This window comes from Oryx dammah, unplaced genomic scaffold, assembly GCF_014754425.2.
Source record: "Oryx dammah isolate SB20612 unplaced genomic scaffold, SCBI_Odam_1.1 HiC_scaffold_27, whole genome shotgun sequence".
NCBI lineage: Eukaryota > Metazoa > Chordata > Mammalia > Artiodactyla > Bovidae > Oryx > Oryx dammah.
In genome coordinates this window covers 98,127,426-98,149,301 of record NW_024070211.1, presented here as the reverse complement: position 1 = coordinate 98,149,301, position 21,876 = coordinate 98,127,426, and the positions used below count along the sequence as shown (strand labels likewise).

Below are 21,876 nucleotides of genomic sequence, written 5' to 3'. Positions count from 1 at the left end.
TCAATATTCATGAAATACCTGACAGCTCTGCTTCTAGACAGGGGCTTGACCACCTATTAAGTACCAAGCACTTTACTGGCATTTTAAATATACACCCTATAACCTACAAACTGGGCATTGTTGTAATTTCACAGAGGAAACAGGCTATGAAAGGTTAAGGGGCTTCCCCAATAGCATAAAGCTACTTGTGGGAGTTTGGATTTGAATCCTGACATCAATGTCTGCATGCTTCCCATTCTACTAAGATATGACTGAATTCTCTATAAGGGTACAGTGAAACTCTGTAAGAGTTCATTGATGAGTCAGGATTATCAGATTATTAGTATAAATAAGAACAAGGCTAACATTTAAAATGGAGAAGGAAATGGCAACCCACTCCAGTATTCTTGCCTGGAGAATTCCAGGGACGGGGGAGCCTGGTGGGCTGCCATCTATGGGGTCACACAGAGTCAGACACGACTGAAGCGACTTAGCAACAGCAGCAGCAGCAACATTTAAAAATATTCCCTATGGTACAATGATGTCCTCAGGACAAACTGACAACCCCCCCTCCCACCCTCTGCCTCAGCTCGGGGCTCCATGTGCCTCGTCTACAGGCTCCCAGGACTGACTAGCTTGCCCAGTAGCCAGCAGCACCCTCCAAAGTGTCCTACTGAAGACTGCAGGAGAGAGCTATTCTTTTTTGGCTCAGTTCTCCTGTTTAGTAACCTCCCCCCACCCCCAACTCCCAACCTGGCTTTCAGGTGGCCATCTGACATTTTTCTAAGCTGTCAAGGTGGAACTTGCCAGTACTACTCTGCTGTGGGAATCAAAATCTGAATTGGGGAACATGGTTTTCTCAAGATGTTTAAAAACCTATTTCGGGCACTCAAAATACTACCTAAAACAGCCACAGAATATAAACTGGACCTTGTGCTATGCAATAGTCTGTGGCCAATCTACTCTATTTTGTTGTGTATTTCTAGTCTGCCTGAGCTAAAGGATTTTGAAGCTGGGATGTTATTTTCCAAATATAAGAACTGTATTGGAAAAGGCTTTTTTTTTTTTTTTTTGCATAATTCTAGTCATAAAATAAGACAGTCCTAATTACTACATTTACTTTCTTCTGTGTAGGAATATATCATAAGGGAACATTTAGAGTCTACCCATGTGAGTTCTGCCAGTTCAAATAAATCAGTCAGAGTGGATACAATTGGGTTTGGATTGCATCCAGGTTATGGAAGGCAAGAATAGATTAGAGGTATGAGCCATTCCAGCAGTGACAAACTCAACTTCTCCGTAAAAGCACCAGTGTTTCTTCAGGCTTAGACATGACTCACTAAGGCTACATTTTCAATGAAATATTGCTGGAAGCACTTAAAAGCAGGGAAATACAATCATGTCAGAACAGATGCCTCACTCCCTACCCCTAATGAGTGACATCATTTTGAGAAGTAGTCAGTCTGCTGTCACCAGGCAGTGGGGTTGGAGAGGCAGATGTTTGCAGAAGCAGAGGAAGCCCGAGGGTAGTGTGGTCCTGAACAAGATGCGAGGACCACCATTCCACTTTAGAAACGAACATTCATTTTTGAGCAAATCTCTCATGACTATCATTTTTAGGCAGACTTGATTTTTATAATGGAATGGAAAAAAATATCAGGTATAAATTTTTGGACACGTCACGAGGAAACTTTTATTTTCTTTTTTTGGATATATAACCTCCCTCCTACTATGTTTTTTGGGGAAGGAGCTCCTTACTTCCACCCTCACTATTCCTAGAGAATGACTACTTCATGAAGTGACTCTGATGTTTGCTACTATGTTTGTGTTTTGCTCCCTACCTATTTTCCATGAACACACAGACATTTTCAATAAATATATATTCCACAAGTATGGAAAGTTGATTAGCATCAGACACTACTCTAAGCTCTGAAATACAGTGGAAAGCATCCTTGGAGTTATAACCTTGAGTCGAGCACTCCAAAAATATGGGTATTTGGTACACTTCTCTACATCTTCCTTTTCAGACTTAATGATTCTTTGTAGAAAAGCCCTCCAAGGCAACTGGTAAAGATATAGCTGAGGAATCTCATAATGAGATTTCTGAATATACTGTGTAAAGGTATCTACAAATAATTGGATATGCAGAATTGTTTGAGATATAACCCCTGTCTCCATGGGTGCAGAAAGATGTTGACTCTTCTTATCAGCATGACGCCACAGGGGCCCCAAGGCATGCAACCTCTGCTTGGCCCTCTAGATAGAACCCCTTCCATGGGCCAAGTCTCAGCCTGGACCCATGCCTTTGAATATTCTTCAGTTTGGATGCAGGTGCTTCCTAAATGGCCCTGGGCTAGAACTTGCTGCTTCCACAACCTTTCTTCATACCATCTCAAGGGTAACAACTGTATCCTTGAATGCCAGTGAATGTTTATTGAATCCTCACTGTTTCAGAAAGATTGGAACTATTATCCTCATTTTACTACAAATGAAGACACAGGAGCCTCTATCTAAAGTAACCTGCTCAAAGTCACACAGCATAGCCAGGGGCAGAAGTGAGGGCTGCTGCTCCTAATCACTGTGCTATGACACCTTCTGGATCTGAAGCCTGCCGTCACAGTGATGCTAAATTTTCCATTTCAACCATGATTTATCTGACATATTTTCCACAACTTGCAACCTATATACACTTACTTCTTTTCTTTTCGTCTCTGTCAACTTAATCTATGGTAACCTTTTGCTGTCAATCCTAAAGAAAATCAATCCTGAATATTCACTGGAAGGACTGATGCTGAAGCTCCAATACTTTGGCACCTGAGGCAAAGAGCTGACTCATTAGAAACACCCTGATGCTTGGTAAAATTGCAGGCAGGAGGAGAAGGGGACTAAAGAGGACAAGATGGTTGGATGGCATGACTGACTTGATGGACATGAGTTTGAGCAAGCTCCGTGAGTTGGTGATGGACAGGGAAGCCTGGTGTGCTGCAGTCCATGGGGTCACAAAGAGTAGGACACAACTGAGTGACTGAACTGAACTGAACCTTTTACTATCTTTTTGAAAACTTCAGTCATATTATTTTATGGCTTCAGAATTTTTATTAAGCATTACATGATTTTTGTAAGGAAATTTGGAAAATACAAAGGAAAAAGCCTGAAGATACTTAGTATTTAGAAGTGATTCTTGTTTTATTAATGATTGCACGTGTGTGTATACACACCTATATACACACATGTATACATTCATGTACATTTCTATAGCAAATTTTTACCTGTATGGTTAGATGCTTCATATTTTCATTTGTATTATGAGTTTTTCCTGTTAGTAAAAATTCTTTAGAAATGTGATTTTTAAATGCTGTGTAAAGCCTTTCATGCTCATGTACTATTATGTATTCATTCCACTTTATTAGACAATCAAGCTGTTGCCAATTTTTAGATATCATAAACTTCACTATGACTAATATTTTTGTGTTAACGCTTAGTATTTCCTTAGACTAGACACACAGAATTGGAATTATTGGACCAAAGATATAACCATTCTTAAAGCTTTTATTACACATATCATTAAAGTGCTTTCCAACATGGTTGCCAATTCACTCTTAGCAATACTGCATTAAATTGCTAACATCACTGTACTCATAGTTTTTCACTCTTTAACTGTTACCAATATGAAAGGCAGATATATTTTCATTATTTTAATATGTATTTCTATAATTACTAGTGTGGTAAAAATATTATTTCACATTCATGTCAGTTATTTATATCCCTTCTTTTGTTAATTGTCTGTTAATGTCAAATACCCCCCTTTCGTTTGGTAGTTACTGTATTTTTCTTTCTCATTTGTAATTACTCAGCACAGATTGCATTCATTTTATTCACTCATCTGATAGGTAACTGGTGAACTCCTTTAACCTATCTGTCCTGTGCTAAGGACACAGTTATATTCCTCATAGTCTAGAATATCTTTGGCAATTTCCTTATAAGACTTCTTCCAAGTAAATACATATCTTAACATACCTAAGATGGTACCATTGACACTGATGTTTTACATACTGTTAAAGTATGCATAGATCCAAGGAAGAGAAAAACATGTACGGAAATTTGTTCCCAGCTCAACTGAAGATTTTTTTTTCTTTTATGTCTTTGCAAATTCAATAAGCCAACAAACCATGACTCAGAGCATTCAGTATAAGCTTACAGGTTGCAAAACATCTTAAGTGCTATGATAATGAAAAGTGCCACCAAATGTCCAAATGATACCCTACACTGACTAGGCATTCTTCCTGTGGAGTATCTAAAATACATGTGCAGTTTACCTACTATTATCAAGAGTGAATCAGAACAGTACCAATGGCTAACAGGGATAGTCACCAGAGAGAGAAATATATTCATCTGAACTATGTGAAGCAGAATATAGTTTGGGGACCATAAGAAGCAGGAAAGCACTGGAGAAAAACTGCAAAATCTAACTAATAGCAAATAATAACCCTGGAGTCCTGGTTTGGAATCTTAATCAAGTAAGAGATGATGTACTAGCTATTTCATACCATAAATTTCTCATTATTGAGTCTCATATTTGGTTATTCTCTGAAGGGAGCACATCTTCAACTATTAAAGGGTACCAGGGCACAAGAGTGAATCCATTTCATGATTTCTTAAATGTTTGAAAGTATATTTTTCATTCTTCACACACTGAAGACATTCTAGCTGGGTATAAAACTCCTGGACTATAAGCATTTTTTCCCCCCTCAATACTCTAAACACACTGCTCCACACTAAGTTATATGTCAGTCTGATCTTATTTTCTGTAGTTAAACTATTTATATGGATTCTTCTAGAACCCCTTTCCTCTTTATCTTTGTATAAAACTTTGTCAAAATTACTCCTGGACAGGTCCCTTTTTCATATGTAATGCCTGGAATGTGCTGACCACTTCAAATCTGTATACTCACAGCTATATTATCTGCTTAGAAAAACTTCCAAAACTATATTTAAGTATTATTTCTGCTCTACTTACTCTAATGTCTTTTTCAAGAACATCCACAATACTTTCTTTGGCCTCCATGTCTAGGGACATCTATATCTTTTTTGTTCTTTTCTTCCATATTCCAAGATAACGTCTCAAATAATATTTATCAACCACAGTGATTCAATTCTCTTCTAGATCTATTTTTCCTTTATTACCTCCACTGTAGATGTTAATTATTTACTATCTATCTCTAGAGTATAACTGCCTGGATATGAATACTAGATTTTCTACTGATTAACTGTGTAAGCTTGGACACAACTTTACTAGAGTTTCAATTTTCCCATCTGTAAATAGCAGTAATAATAATAACTATCTGTATGATTCTAGGTTTTTAGTTACAAGCAACTGAAAACATCCTGGCTAATTTAAAGATTAAAAACAAAATTTACTAGAACAACTTACTTGTACAGCTCAAGGCTATACATTTTCTCACGTAGTCTATTCAGGTGGAAAAATGCAAAGAACAACAAATTTGGACCACATGTTCAGTGGCCAAAAAAACCTGACAGATTTTCACAACTCATAAAGTTTTGATGAATAACAGAGGAAATCCTTCATGTAAAGCACTTAGCACAATGCCTGGCACACAGTTTAAGTAATAATAATTGTTAGATATTAGTTTCCAAATGAATTTCTATTCCACAGAGTTTATTGCCTCTTATATCTCACTAACAGTGATAAGATATAATGGTCATCTGAGTTAAATTCACCCATTCCAGTCCATTTTAGTTTGGTGATTCCTAGAATGTCGACGTTCAATCTTGCCATCTCCTGTTTGACCACTTCCAATTTGCCTTGTTTCATGGACCTGACATTCCAGGTTCCTATGCAATATTGCTCTTTATAGCATTGGACCTTCCTTCTATCACCAGTCACATCCACAGCTGGGAATTTTTTCCCTTCATTCTTTCTGGAGTTATTTCTCCACTGATCTCCAGTAGCGTGTTGGGCACCTTACTGACCTGGGGAGTTCCTATTTCAGTGACCTGCCTCTTGAGAAATCTGTATGCAGGTCAGGAAGCAACAGTTAGAACTGTACATGGAACAACAGACTGGTTCCAAATAGGAAAAGGAGTATGTCAAGGCTGTATATTGTCACCCTGCTTATTTAACTTATATGCAGAGTACATCATGAGAAACGCTGGACTGGAAGAAACACAAGCTGGAATCAAGATTGCTGGGAGAAGTATCAATAACCTCAGATATGCAGATGACACCACCCTTATGGCAGAAAGTGAAGAGGAACTCAAAAGCCTCTTGATGAAAGTGAAAGAGGAGAGTGAAAAAGTTGGCTTAAAGCTCAACATTCAGAAAACGAAGATCATGGCATCTGGTCCCATCTCTTAATGGGAAATAGATGGGGAAACAGTGGAAATAGTGTCAGACTTTATTTTTTTGGGCTCCCAAATCACTGCAGATGGTGACTGCAGCCATGAAATTAAAAGACGCTTATTCCTTGGAAGAAAAGTTATGACCAACCTAGATAGCATATTCAAAAGCAGAGACATTACTTTGCCAACTAAGGTCCGTCTAGTGAAGGCTATGGTTTCTCCAGTGGTCATGTATGGATGTGAGAGTTGGACTGTGAAGAAGGCTGAGCGCCAAAGAATTGATGGCTTTGAACTGTGGTGTTGGAGAAGACTCTTGAGAGTCCCTTGGACTGCAAGGAGATCCAACCAGTCCATTCTGAAGGAGATCAGCCCTGGGATTTCTTTGGAAGGAATGATGTTAAAGCTGAAACTCCAGTACTTTGGCCACCTCATGCAGAGAGTTGACTCATTGGAAAAGACCCTGATGCTGGGAGGGATTGGGGGCAGGAGGAGAAGGGGACGACAGAGGATGAGATGGCTGGATGGCATCACTGACTCGATGGACGTGAGTCTGAGTGAACTCTGGGAGTTGGTGATGGACAGGGAGGCCTGGTGTGCTGCGCTTCATGGGGTCGCAAAGAGTCGGACACGACTGAACTGAACTGAACTGTGATAAGATCTTTTCTAAAAATTTTCACTTGTTTCCTGTGGTAGTAGTGGTCATGCTGGTGGCAGAAAGAGAAGAGACAGCAATCTGACTGTACTGAAAAGCAGGGAAGCCACATAAAGCAGTGTAGGGTCTCTGTACTTACAAGGGCAGATCTAACATAAATGACCTGCTAACCATTCTTCTCAATTTTGTTCTATTGTCCTTATAGTAGAACTCCTCTCCAACTCTGACAATAGGGTGGGTGTCCTCACAGTTTTCAATGGTAAATCAAGAGAAGTTTTTAAAGGGTATGATATTTAAAAAAAAGAAATCAAATTAAATGAAAGTTCTGCCTGAATAAAAATGTTTTCCCTATTCTATAGTGCAGATCAAATAAATTAAGTGAAGCAGCATTCTGTTCAGTATCCATACCTATATAAGTTTCATATTCTTACCTACAGACCATCAAATCTTTTAATCAGCTGGGAATAATGCCAACAGCAACAATTACTAAGATGTATTTTTCCACAAAATAATTTAGTAACAATTCACTTTTTCATTATACTTTGCTAACTAAAAGAAAAATCAAGATCCTGCTGTTAACTGCTTACATTATAAGAAAAAAACCCAATATTCATCTTTTTAAGAAACAACTGAGAAAATTGGGACAATGGGGAAAATCCAGTAAGCTTGCCCTCTTCCAACAACTGTCTCTTTTAAGCAAGAAACATAGAAGGTAGATAAGGTCATGAGTGAAAACAGAAGGTGCCAATTTATTCTACACTTGGGCAAGACATGTTTACTCTTTTATTAGTAAAACAATTTATGAAAATATTTTGCAAAGGGGAAAAATGATGGTTTATGTCAACTTTTGATGGAAAGGAATTTCTAAAGGAAAACAGAATGCTGAGGAAAGTGTAAGAACTGATTCCACCAGAACAGATTAGAAGGCCATATATACAGTGGCTGAGGACCTTTATCTTGATTTAGGCTTCAGGAATGATTTTAGGAAAATGCCTTAATTGGATATTTGCATATTAGAGTAGATAATACCACATGATTAATATTATTCTGATATCATGCTGGTTTATAGGAATTTTTACATGTAAATGCGTACAAATTGAAATTCAAATTTGAAATGCCTAGAACTCCAATTTCGAAAGGAAAATTAAAATTTCCTTCAAAAGCCAAAAGATTTCAATTCAAAGAAAACTATCTCTCAATGGTGAAAACATGAAACATTTCCTCTAAGATCAGGAATAAGACAAGAGTGTCCACTCTCAACCACTATTATTCAACATAGTCTTGGAAATCCTAGCTAAGGCAATCAGAGAAGAAGAAAAATAAATCAGATCAGAAAAGCAGTAGTAAAGCTCTCATTGTTTGCAGATGATATGATACTATGCACAGAAAACCCTAAAGATACTATCAGAAAATTACCAGAACTAATCAGTGAATTTAGCAAAGTTGCGGGATACAAAATCAATACAAAGAAATCACTTATATTCCTGTATACTAACAATGAAAAATCAGAAAGACAAATTAAGGAATCAATCTCATTCACCACTGCAACAAAAAGAATAGAACTATCTAGGAAGAAACCTACCTAAGGAGACAAAAGAACTGTATACAGAAAAACTATGATACTGATGAAAGAAGTCAAAGACAACATAAATAGTTGGAGAGAGAGTCCATGTTGCTGGGTTGGAAGAATGAATATTATGAAAATGACTATACTACCAAATGCAATCTGCAGATTCAATGCAATCCCTATCACACTACCTGGCATTTTTCACAGAGGTAGAACAAAAAGTTTCACAACTCATATGGAAACACAAAATACCTCGAATAGCCAAAACAGTCTTGAGAAAGAAGAATGGGGCTGGAGGAATCAACCGTCTTGATCTTAGATTGTATTACAAAGCTACAGTTATCAAGAGAGTATGGCACAGAAACAGAAATACAGACCAATGGAACAAGTTAGAGAGCCCAGAAATAAACCCACACACCTATGGGTACCTTATTTTTGACAAAGGAGGCAAGAATATACAATGGGGCCAAACAAGCTCTTCAATAAGTGGTACTGGGAAAACTGGACAGCTACATGTAAAAGAATGAAATTTGAATACTTCCTAACATCACACACAGAGATAAATGCAAAATGGATTCAAGACCTAGATGTAAGACCAGAAACTATAAAACTCTTAGAGGAAAAACATAAGCAGAACACTCGATGACACAAATCAAAGCAAGATCGTCTATGACCCACCTCCTAGAGTAATGAAAAGAAAGAAAGAAACAAACAAACAAACAAGTGGCATCTAATTAAACTTGCAAAGCTTCTGCACAGCAAAGGAAACTATAAACAGGTGAAAAGACAACCCTCAGAATGGGAGACAATACTAAGAAATGAAACAATTGACAAAGGATTAATTTCCAAAATATACAAGCAGCACATACAAGTCAATACTAGAAAAACAAACAGCCCAATTAAAAAGCGGGAAAATGACCTAAACAGACCTTTCTCCAAAGAAGACATACAGATGACTAACGAACACATGAAAAGATGCCCAACATGGCTCATTATTAGAGAAATTCATATCAAAACTACAAAGAGATATCACCTCACACTGGTCAGAATGGCCATCATCAAAAAGTCTACAAACAACAAATGCTGGGGAGGGTGTGGAGAAAAGGGAACCCTCTTGCACTGTTGGTGGGAATGTAAATTGACACAGCCCTCATGGAAGATGGATGGTATGGAGATTTATTAAAAAACTAGGAATAAAAACACCATGTGACCCAGAAATCCCACTCCTAGGCATATACCCTGAGGAAACCAAAATTGAAAAAGACACATATTCCCCAATGTTCACTGCAGCACTATTCACTGCAGCTAGAACATGGAAGCAACCTAAATGTTGATCAACAGATGAATGGATAAAGAAAGTGTGGTACATATCTACAATGGAATATTACTCAGCCATAAAAAAGAACACATTTGAGTCAGTGCTAATGACGTGGATGAACCTAGAGCCTATTATACAGAGTGAGGTAAGAAAGAGAAAGATAAATATTGTATACTAACACATATATACGGAATCCAGAAAGATGGTACCAAAGAATTTATTTTTAGGGCAACGGAGAAACAGACATAGAGAATAGACTTATGGACTCGGGTTTAGGCTGGGGGTGGGTGGCGGGGGAAGCAGAGGGTAAGATGTATGGAGAAAGCAACATGGAAACTTACATTACCATATGTAAAATAGAGAGCCAATGAGAATTTGCTTTATGACTCAGGGAACTGAAACAGGGGCTCTGTATCAACCTAGAGCAGTGGGATGGGGAGAGAGATGGGAGGGAGATTCAGGAGGGAGGGCACATATGTATACCTATGACTGATTCATGTTGATGGTTGACAAAAAACAACAAAATTCTGTAAAGCAACTATCCTTCAATTAAAAAATAAACTGTCTTCCAATTTATGATAGCCATTTTCATACCTGAAATATGATTTATATGGAATTTAATTTTATAACATGATTTATCTTTATGTTTCAATAATGTGTTCTTTCAATTTGCTTGCAGAATTTTTCTGTTATTTTAAATCTCTATATTATGAAGGTTTCAGTGCATAAAAACTAAGATTCTATAAGCTAAGACATAAATTTGTCTTTGCATTACTTGAAATCAACTTAACGTTTTAAATGATTTTTCTTAGGAGTGCCTTGAACAAAATCCTCAAAGCCTAAATTACTTTGCTGAGGTACAAGCAGATCTGATCACTTTGGAAAGAATACACACATAAAATAAAAACAGACACAGTAACGCCGTATGGACCCCTTTCTGCAAAAGTGACAAAAACTACAATTTAGATATGAAGAACACAAACATGAAGACAGACTGTTTTGCGATAGCTGTGGAATAACTTCAAGCTTATATCTGTAGGAAAATAGTATGTTTCTGAAATAATTTTCTCTCCAGAAGTGATTCTGTAAAGAAAAACAATCAAGCGGCACAAAGAATTTAATGCTGAATCATCCTGTCATCCATTTAATCTCACCAACTCAGCAGTCACTCATTTCACATTTAATATCATAAAGTTTGCACATACAGGGGAAAAATTACTCCATATATTCATAATTTAACTCTGAACAGGAATTGTGAACTGAGTTATTCAACTGAAAAGGAAATTATCATTTTAAATATGCAAAGGCAAGGTTGACTTTAACTGTTAATGAAGGAAAAATATTCTATTACTTTCAAATGTAAACCAAAGGTACAGCTAATTCAATGGTAAAAATTAAATAATTTTGCCTAATAGTTAATAATAATGCCTAAGTTAACAAATGTACATAAAACTGGCATAATACAATATATATCTATAGCCTGATTAACTAAAAAAGGGGGACAAATTCTTGGATTTTGTGGTTCCACTGAATGAATATTCATTATGTGCCAATTACCACAAATAAAAATATACAATATGGTTTGTAACTCTGTATTCTTCTGAGGGCAGAAATTGTATTAAACAGACCACCTTTATAGGTCTCCTGACCATCCCTCCCATCTCTTTCCTAGAGTCTTTGCTCACAGTAGGCTTTCTATGTATATATGTATGTATGAAGTTAAAAGCAAGTGTAAATGAACTACAGTGGGACAGTGAGCATTTTTACATTCTTAGTTCATTTACCCAATAAATATTTGGGGAGTCTTCTACTATGTATTCCATGTCTGCAAGTGTAATTCAGCTGTGGATAAAGAGCCAGACAGAAGCTGTTCAAACTCCTGGAAGTTAAGAGCTTGTCAAACAAAACATAGTAAAACAAAACAACCACCTATTGTGTCAATATATCTAAAAAGATGTCTCCAAGGTAATCAAATAGAACAAAAAAATCAGTTATCCAAAATGTATGCCTCAGACAGAAAGAGCTGGGAACTGTGCTCACAGGTCCAGCTGATCATTTATCAGACTACTGGAAAACATGGGCAGATATAAAAATTTACCTGTTATTGTTAGCTAACTTGGCAATCTAAGGACAGTTTTGGTTTTTTTTTTGTACACTCAAATACATGAGTAAATAAACCTGTTAACTATATATACTCTTTTGTATTATTTAACCACGGAGATACTCGAACTGGGGGTACCCTACATCATTAACACATGGAAGAGAAATGTTAATTTTTCACTGTGTCATATGCAATTTAAGAGGACTAATCTCCTAAGAACCAATTATCAGCATTCAGAATTCTTTAATCCAGGCCAAAGACTGTTGCAAGACATCTACCACTTGACCCCACTTTGAACCTTAATTCCATAATATTAGAGAAAAAGCTGTAAAATTTGATGATCCCACAGAAGTCACTAAAAAAAGATCCAATCTTACCTTATGTTTGATGATGCTGTTCAGGCACAGAAGACGTTCCTATATTACATAATTACAATTGCCAAGATAATTCAGTTACCAAGAGAAAAAATTACTAAGTTACTAAAAGGGAAAGTGTGAAGTTTTCAGTGTTGTACTTACAGTACAATGCTTTTAGCTAGGCTACCAACTATGCTTGTTTACAGCTGAAGTAAAAATTCTGTCTTCTGCATGGGGCTGAGGTGTGTCAGGGAGAACTATTTCATTGTAAATAAATCTAGGGGCCAAATAAAAGGAAGTTGCAAAAGCAGGTGTACAGCAGTTGAGTTGTTTCAGTTTCACAGAAATAAAGTAAATAATTGTACTGGAATTTGTTCAGTTCTGGGCATTCTGCCATACAGGAAAGGGTGTGTAATTACTGAAGCTAACACATCCATGTAAAAATGAAGTAATATCAATAGAACACAGTTGGGATCTAAATTTCCTTTTTTATCTTCAAAAAATTAAGGATCTCTATAATGACTCTCATTTCACTCTCTGATATTTAAATATCACTTAAGTTAATATGAACACATGAAGGCAGAATCATAATTTTCACAAAGTCAGAAAATATTATCTTTAAAGGTGGTATTATTCTCTTTGAAAGCCTCACAAATGAAGAACATTTCAATTTTCACTCATCAAAGATAACAAAAGTATACCCAATACCTCACTTAGGACTACACCAGAGTAAGAGAGGTACACATAATATTATCACGTTTTACCAAACCTATTGTTTGCTTACCATTTCATGCTATTTGGATTGAACTCAATCTTAAACCTGGATTCCAAACTTCTTAAATCATAAACCCAAAATAAGAGGGTGTGGTTTGTGGGAGAACAATGGAAGTTAGAGCACCTAGGGAGTCAGGCCAAGTTCAAATAGAGATCTCAATTATTCAAGAAACTTTATGACAGAAGATGAAAGGGTGTAATAAATATTACATGTGTAATTTTACAGAATGTAAATCAACGTGCACTTTAAACAGAGCTATGAAAAATATTTAACACTATTCAGGATTGGGCATATGATTTTTTAAAGAGTATTTCTACAATCTAGTATGAGATTCTACCAATTATAAAAGTTCAATATACTCCCCCATTGATAATAAGAGTCTGCTCCTGGCTCACAGCTTCCCTGAGCCTGTGACGTTAGCATGCTGACACTTCTAAGTTGTAGGGACGGCAGTGAATTTCTGAATGAGTCAATGTCTTACCAGATTCCAATGCCCTTCCATCCAAAGGCATGCTGTCCATTTCAAGGATGAATCAATCAGTTTAGTCTATGATATTCACAGGAAGTGGCAAGGCTCTCTGAGAGCACTGCATTTGGCCATATTTCTTTACCTGACCACATATAAGCTAGGCACTAGATCATTCTTGGGTAAGCCTGAAAACTATCAGGATACAAAATAGTTTGTTTCCGACACCTACATTCACTTTGGGAATCCTGTAATCTCAGCAGGAGTTGAACTGAACAGCAGAAACTGCCAAATGATGATCCTGATTGTATAAACCCAACAGCCAACTGGTGGCTTAAGTTCAACTGACACTTTGTAATTTTAGACTGGAGTCCAAGGATAACATTACTTTGCTAATCCCATGGGCTGACTTTTTCCTTCTCTTGAAGGATGATCCTTAACTGGAAGACATTTCTTTTGTGATTAATCGGTTTACATGATGATGGTGGATATTTTGTGACATCACCAAGATAAACCACATCCTTTCATTCCCTACACTTCATTTGCAGCTAAGATGGACAGATGGAAGAGGAAATATAAATTTCTTTCATATTTTTAAAAGACTTATGCCATTATTTGACCATCCATGTGAAATAAAATTTAAGTTTGTTCCACACAGACATCAGATTTAATTTCTAGATCAATATGGATATAGTGCAACTCAAACTGTCTTAAAGATAAGAATGTACAGCTGAGTAACTAGTTTTCTAGGTGCTGCCTTGAGATTCCCTTGCTTAGTAATGTTTCTATGAATGTGGCAACAGATTCCATTATCCTTATAAAATAGTCAGTTGGTGACAAAGTGATCTGGTAGCATTATTTATTTATTTCCTCTTTCAACAATCATTCATGCAGCTCTAGTATATTCAAGCCCTTTGGACTTCCCTGGTGGCTCAGATGGTAAAAAGTCTGCCTGCAGTACAGGAGACCTGGGTTCGATCCCTGGGTTGGGAAGATCCCCTGGAGAAGGGAAAGGCTACCCACTCTACTATTCTGGCCTGGAGAATTCCATGGACTGTACAGTCCATGGGATTGCAAAGAGTCGGACATGACTAAGTAACTTTCATTTTCATCCTCAGGTAGCTTTTAATTATATCATCCAAAGGAGCATGTGATGAGTCAGAGCAGTGGTATAAAGTGCTAAGAAAGATCAGCAGAGAGTTGACTTCAGGCTGAGGTGAACTTCATGGTTGGCTTCATGAAAGAGGTAACACTTGAACAGAAGTGAGTTCCTTCTTTCTATCTGCAAAAAAGCAAGGACTTTTTCTATAAAGGCACATGCATGCATCTATGGGACTGACATCAACATGAAAGGTCATAGCTTCATAAAAGAGAGAGAATATGAATCTCTGTATTTTGTCAAGAATAAGGAACAGCTTCTGGCATGGGAGGATCTTAAGGAAAGAGAGGCCCAGTAGAGGAAGATTTCAGTGTTCCTATGACTCCCTAAATCCAATTTCAGGTATTAATAGACTAATGATTTGTTAATAAGATGGCTACTGGTTGCCTGTCATTTTCTTCCCTACTACTTATCATGAAATGCCCAGAGGGAATTCACATGAGGAATGTAGTGGCTTGGATATAATTTATAAGGACCCAGATTCTTCCTCTCAAAATTCAGATGCATGTTAAAAGATATTACTTTCCAATTCTATAACCAAGTGCTTTGACATGATGTTTGGGTTTGTACTATGTCAGCATGTTAATCAAATTTATTTTCACTATTCTACTTCTTATAATAAATACATAAAGCTCTTTTAATTGGTGAGATCAACATGGTGAAGTTTTGGAAGTTTAATGCCATGTTGAAGTATATACTGTCACAGCATAAACATGGCTCAGTATTCAAAAAAGTGTTTTTGTCTTCATATCAGTGGCCTGGAAGAAGTTTCTCAGTCCCAACAGACACATATTTAAAAGCAGAACCACCAGCTTCTCATAGGGAGGGCATTTTCTTCTTATGTAGAGATGATGATGATAATAGTAATATTAGCCTTTACTATGGGCATTTACTAAGTGTAAGGGAGTATAAAAACTTTACATAGGTTAATTTAATATTTCAGTAACTATTGTTATCTTCATTCTACAAATGAGAAACTGAGGCAGAAAGAGGTTAACAGTCTTGCCAAGATGACACAGTAAGTAGTGGAGCCATGATGGGAACCCAGCCACTTCCCCCTCGCACTGAAGGACTCTCTGCATTCCAATGAAACATTTGTTCTGAGACCCATCCACCATCAAACAAGGTCTGTTCTTTGAGATCAGCGGACCTGATCCCATCACTCCAAGCCTATGAAAATGAGGCACCTTTTCCCCCTACAATTGTACATCCTATCCAGTAATACTGCTCTTTGATACAATACATGACCAAGGACATAATCGAAAATTAATTATTTCATTTGAGTCTAACACAACTACAAATGTGACATTCTGACTAGCACTTTAAAATCAAATATGTAAGGTAAATAGCAATTAGTTTTCTTATTCTTAGCTAACTTTTTTGTGCTCTGTCTCGTTTGGCAGACAATGGCAAGTGACCTATTTCAGGAAAGTCTAAGAAATTTTTACTCTAATTACAGAGAAATTGGAGTATCTTGCTTTGTACCACACAATCCTATGGGAACTAGAGTTAGCTATTTAAAATCAGGCAAGTATCTTGGAACGAGAGAGAGAGATATGGCGTCTTGGGGTGAATGACTGATGCACTGAGTAATGAGCACTGACAATCTTAAAAGAAATTAAGAATGAAAACTGTAAATGTATATTGATGGACTCAGATTCTTAAGAACAAGAATAGAAGAAGTGTGTCTTCCCACTAACTAAACAAAGTGGGAGACATATGATAATTCTAATAAATAACAAATATCTGTATATTTTTTGCCTAACCCAAGAAACCAGAACTCTTTTTGCTTTCTCTCACAAAACATCCATTCAAAATACTATTCATTGCCAAAAGATAAAATTTTGAAGTCATTTGAGGCCATCAGGGAATTATAGGGCAAAAATTCTGATAGGTTTCCAATTTATTCTATATGCAGCGTTATCTAGCTTAAAGGTACAGACATGAAGGTTCCTATTTTTATGCCTACTGAGCACAGTTTCTGGTTTTAAGTTAGTTCTGGGCACTTTGATAAATTTACTGTCATATTTCACCAAAATGCAGTATACACTAAGAGTCACAAATAAATCAGAGCCTTCTCATTTCACAGCTTCTTGGGTCAGATCTCAGCAAGTAAAAAGAAAGAGTAATTTTTTCCTTCCTAAAGGTGATAGAAACTTAGATAATCTATCGTTTGGGAGAAAATGAAAATAGTACTGACTCTAATTTTCTTGTGTCTCCCCAAATTCTTAGTTTGTGAAATGTTTAAAAACTTCAAATTTCTGTGACAAATGAAAAATATTTTGACATCTTGCTACTAGGATAAGTTGTGAAATCATTTTTTCTTGAAAATACAGCTCTAATGTTAAGACACATCTCCTAGTTTTAGAGCAATCTTTTATATACACACCCATCTTTAAGTTACAGCAAAAAATAAAATAAGGAAGTTTTAAACATCCTTTCACTCTTTGTCATCATTAGTCGTGGGAATTGTTGACACTGATTTTTCAAAGAATTCCAGCCTACATACAACATTTAAGCTTGTATCTCTTGAGGAAAAAAAGACTAGTAATTTAAATCATAAGATTTAAAAAGACAATTTTACTATTAGATGATCTCCAACAAAATAACCCTCACAGAGGGCATATACTTTTTTGGTTGCTTGTGTGTTTTTTGAGGGAGGAGGGCAGAAAAGAAAAGTCTCCCTGGAGGTTTACACTCACATTCACCTTATTAAGCTTCTAAATCTTAAGCAGTTAAAATTTCTCTAAGCCCACCAGATCAAAATCTAATTTAGAAGGCTACCTGGATCTGAAGGATAACAGTATTAAGTACCTTTAAAAAATCAACATAAACATGACATTTAAGCAAACTGGCACAGTGTGACAAGTTTTAGAACAGTAGCTCACAAGATGAGTATACTCTGATTAAGACAAACACAACAAATAGAACCTTTAATCCAAAAAATCACGGAGACAACCCTATGTAATACCTATGTTAAAACGTTCAACAGGTCTAAGGCTATCACAGGCCTCAAGTCGCCAGAGTCCTGACAGAAAAGTCAGCGATGTGGAACACGCTTTACGAAGCTGGGCGTGCATGCACACACTCTGCAAGGCGAGCGAGACAGAGACACCAATCACCACTGATATTGTCCTTACTTGCAGACGCACAAGTATCCTGCATGTTCCGATTCTGACTGGCACCTGGAGCGGCTCTACCTGCCAGTCATCCCAATGTACTCAGGGATGTAAACACCTTATAATTAGAAAACGTGAAGGCGTCAAGGACGTTAGACAAATTGAAAACACATCCAAAGATTAATTTTTAAAGGCATTGAAGAATAAATTAATTGCAAAGTCTAAAATCAGAGGAGGTACCTGCTCCTTCACGGAAGCTAGAATAGTGGTGGCTGTGGTCTCGGGTTCCATGCCGGGGCCAGTGGAGGCAGCTTCCTGGCGGGTCTGTGGTTGCCCCTCCTCCACCAATGAGGCCTGTTCAGGAGCTGGCATTCCTCCTGCAACCAAGCAGGCAAAGGGTTAACACTTTCATCTGCTCCTGTGTAGGAACAGGCAGGGGCTGCATGCTTACACAGGGTTTCCAGGAACTACTACAGACTTCTACACACCCTGATCACAATGCCATACGGCTATACGATGTATAAAGGCAACACCTAGGGTTAGGGTAGAACTAGTATTATCAAATACTAAAAAAAAAAGAAAAAAACGAATAATAATGACAATAAAAAACACTGAGAAAATATTTAAACAACATCACAGTCTAAAAATGATGTGGAAAGTGTTAAGACGATGGAAAAATACACCAAGAACGATAAAGCGGTTAGATGCTATAAAATTGCTGAATTTTCTAAACAGTTTGCCATTAAGTAAATATGATTACCTTATCATGAGCAAAATAGTAACAAATACTCTAGACTGTTATAAGGGTCAGTTTTCAAAGAAGTACTCGAGTAAGAAGACATTTACAACTGTAAACACTTTACGATTGCAGAAGAAGCTTATGCATTAGAAGAAAAGGGGAAGTAAAACTTACAAAAGGCTTGAAAAAATAGGCAAAATTCTATGGTATTTAAAAAATCAAGACTGCTGGTGGAGTATTATACCTAGCTTGGTTTCCTCAGAGGAATCTGTTTATGCAAAGATGACAATGACTGTGATGATAGTGTTGAAAGAGAATTTATTTTTCAGGATCATAGACTGTGACAGAAAAATGGGTTCTTGCCAAGTGAATAGTGCCTCTCCTACATAACACATATTGAGAGCGGTGTGTTTGCTAGGAAACTTACTGATTTGATATGGATTTTTATATAAATTTGAAAAAGACTGGCAAAAGGTACCCACATAAAATGTTGTAAATATTCTAATAACTTGTTTACCTGTCAGTCTCTCTGTCTGTCTCCTCCAGAATAGAGTTTATCATACCATAAGACCAGCCTAGAGCCTGGCATATATAATATTCAATTAATCTGCACCAAATAAATGAATACATGAATGAAGGACTGACTGTCTCTTCCATGTCTCGTAACAGTCATTAGGCAAATCTGAGCACAAGTGCTATGGTGCTCCTGAGATCTTATTTGCTTAATACATTACACTGTATACTTGTATTTGAGACCACAAATGCTATTTTTGACATTCTTCATAGTTTTCTCCTAAAAATGACTCTATTCTCATATTTTTATTTCAACTTCAACAATGTTCATTTCTGTAGGATGATCTGGGGTGGGGGAACACGGGAGAAGGTCCCCATTCCCTCAAATGTCAATATCAGCTTGCTGTTTATTTCCAAACCCATAATCTGTAAGACAAGGGAAAATGAACATTATCACCTGAGCCTCTATCTCCTTCCTCACTCTCCTGACTTGCACATTGGTGTAGCTGGGGTTAGGTTCCAGGGTACTGTCAATGTTGCTTTATTGCTGCCATATTATTGGGCAAAAATGGAAAATGGGTCTGATGAGTATGTGTACTTTCCCCTAACAGGGCTCTCCATGAGTTCTCATGGTTGCTCTAGAGGTAAATTCTTTGTTGTCAGTTTCTATGAAGCCCCAGGCTAAGTGCAGCCTCAACTGCAAAAAGGAGGACCTCCAGTTCAAGTGGGAGGAGGACCTCCAGGCTTAAAGTATGTGGGTCCAGGATCAAAACCTAAGTGCCTTGAACATGAGCCATCACTTCCTCACTTACAAAAAGAGCTTACTAATTCTTCCCACAACACCATGGGATGATTTTTATGACAATCTTTATTTTTTTAGTATGTATGTTAATATTGATATATAAAATAGTGCACTCAAATATCATTGTTGTTGTTAGTTGCTCAGTCGTGTCCAATTCTTTGTGACCCCATGGACTGTAGCCCACCAGGCTCTTCAGTCCATGAGATTCTCCAGGCAAGAATACTGAAGTGGGTTGCCATTCCCTTCTCCAGGGGAAAGTATCATTAACTGGATAAAATAATGCATTTCTGTATTTAGCCAGTGCTCATTATAGATAAGATTTAAAGTCTATGAAAAAAAAAAAAAAAGCCACACATAACAATCCTAGACTTGCACTTAAGGCTAGTAAAGATATGAAAATATTCTATGCCATCAAAAAACTACACACCTTAAAATAAGCAGATGGTTGCAAAGAACAAAAATGTTACTATGCAACAGTGAAACAAATAATGCCAAGAAACAAAAATTTTAAATGTCAAGAGTATAATACCCTGAAATAACCAATGTATAAGAAAAAGAGAAGCAAATTTTCAGTGAACAAAGAGAATTTGGAAAAGAAAGAAACATCACTGGGGAAGTAATTACTCTTGACTAAAAATAGGAGGATCCTTGCTATTTAAAGAAAGATACTGAAAAATACTGTTGTAATTGCATTACCTCACTGTGAGCGCACCATACTTAATTTCATGATGTTTATTTTCTGATGACTGTCCAGATCTGTGGTATCAGATGAACATCCTCTGAATACCACTTTGCGCATGTAACAACATGCAGGGTGATACAGGAGTACAGGCATAAAAAAAGGTCACTGACCATTAGTGGCTCATCACCTAGCTGAGGCAGCAAAATATGAGTCAGACGAAGACAGAGGCAAGAGGCAAGTGATGGAGAAACAACACTGAAATCAACAGGAAGAGGTGATGAAAAAGAAACCATTATTTGGCAAGACAGGAGACTTGCATAGGTAGGCACGATTTCTACTCTCGGGTTCCTCAAAGACTAGCAGACACTGCAGGCAATCACTAACACTCACAGGATAGACGATGATGACCAGGGAACCCAGGCATAACTGAGGGTGAGACACTTCTCTACACCTCATCTCTGAACAGTCCCTAAATACCATCACCAGGATGGGACAAAGAAGGGATGCCATAATACTGACAAGCTATACACCTCGTAAAGTAATCTGTTCATTTACATAGCTCTTGTAACAATTTTAGAAGTTGGAAGGAATCAAGCTAAGACTAAAGTTACAGAATATTATTACTTCTCCCCATTAGCAAAGCAAAAAAGCAATGACTACTTATATGGCAAAGAGACTGTGAGAAATTAAGCTTTGTGATTCCCTCAATTATCTCAACTGGCCTGATTGGGCAATTACATTTTAGGGACCTGAGTACACTTACAAATAAGTTGCTGGACCATTTTGGCTCTTTGGAAAATCACAGAGAATGGAAAAGGTGCCAGAAAACTGGAAACAGGAAAATGCCATTGCTGTTTTTGGAAAGAAGAAAGTAGACTCTCTTCACGTTACAAACTAGAGAGCTAGACATAGATGTTGGGTGAGATTCTTACAAGGATTTTATCCAAGAGATGACTGTGAGCATCAAAAAGGGGCACGCCAAAGAAAGTCATGTTAAGCTCATCTAATTTCTCTTTGGCACTGTAACGACGGAAGTCCAATGTGTCTAGACTCATTGAGGCATGATGATGTTAGAAGTCCCCCATGGTATTATAATCAGCATAGAAATAGGGCAGGCACAAGGGCAACTGCTGCCTCTGACATTCTGTAAATAGCTGAACAAAATATATCAAACTACAGAGTTTTCTAATGTAATGCTAGAGAGCTCTGATCCTGGGCCAGCCCTAATCAAAAACTTTAACCATAAAGTAATAGTAATATACAGGGCATGCTCAAATTCTTCAATGAG

The 21,876-nt window shown here is 37.1% G+C and overlaps 1 protein-coding gene and 1 long non-coding RNA gene across 13 annotated transcripts in view; both read right to left on the bottom strand.

The window, feature by feature from the left end:
- The window catches only part of PKP4 (plakophilin 4), a 256,672-nt gene that overhangs the window by 166,564 nt on the left and 68,232 nt on the right, over positions 1-21,876 (bottom strand). For 11 of the 12 annotated variants that reach the window (XM_040229137.1, XM_040229141.1, XM_040229128.1 and 8 more), the window contains one exon: positions 18,093-18,229. In XM_040229137.1, the coding sequence (XP_040085071.1) occupies positions 18,093-18,224 (132 nt within the window). In that variant the 5' untranslated portion in view covers positions 18,225-18,229. Of the gene's footprint in view, positions 1-17,873; positions 17,971-18,092; positions 18,230-21,876 lie in introns of those variants that run through there. The other variant, XM_040229140.1, reaches the window with a different exon arrangement.
- LOC120854828 lies at positions 12,017-16,442 on the bottom strand. Its single transcript, XR_005719071.1, has 2 exons — positions 12,496-16,442; positions 12,017-12,393 (listed from the first exon to the last, which is right to left on the bottom strand). It is a non-coding gene; the product is annotated as an uncharacterized LOC120854828 (long non-coding RNA).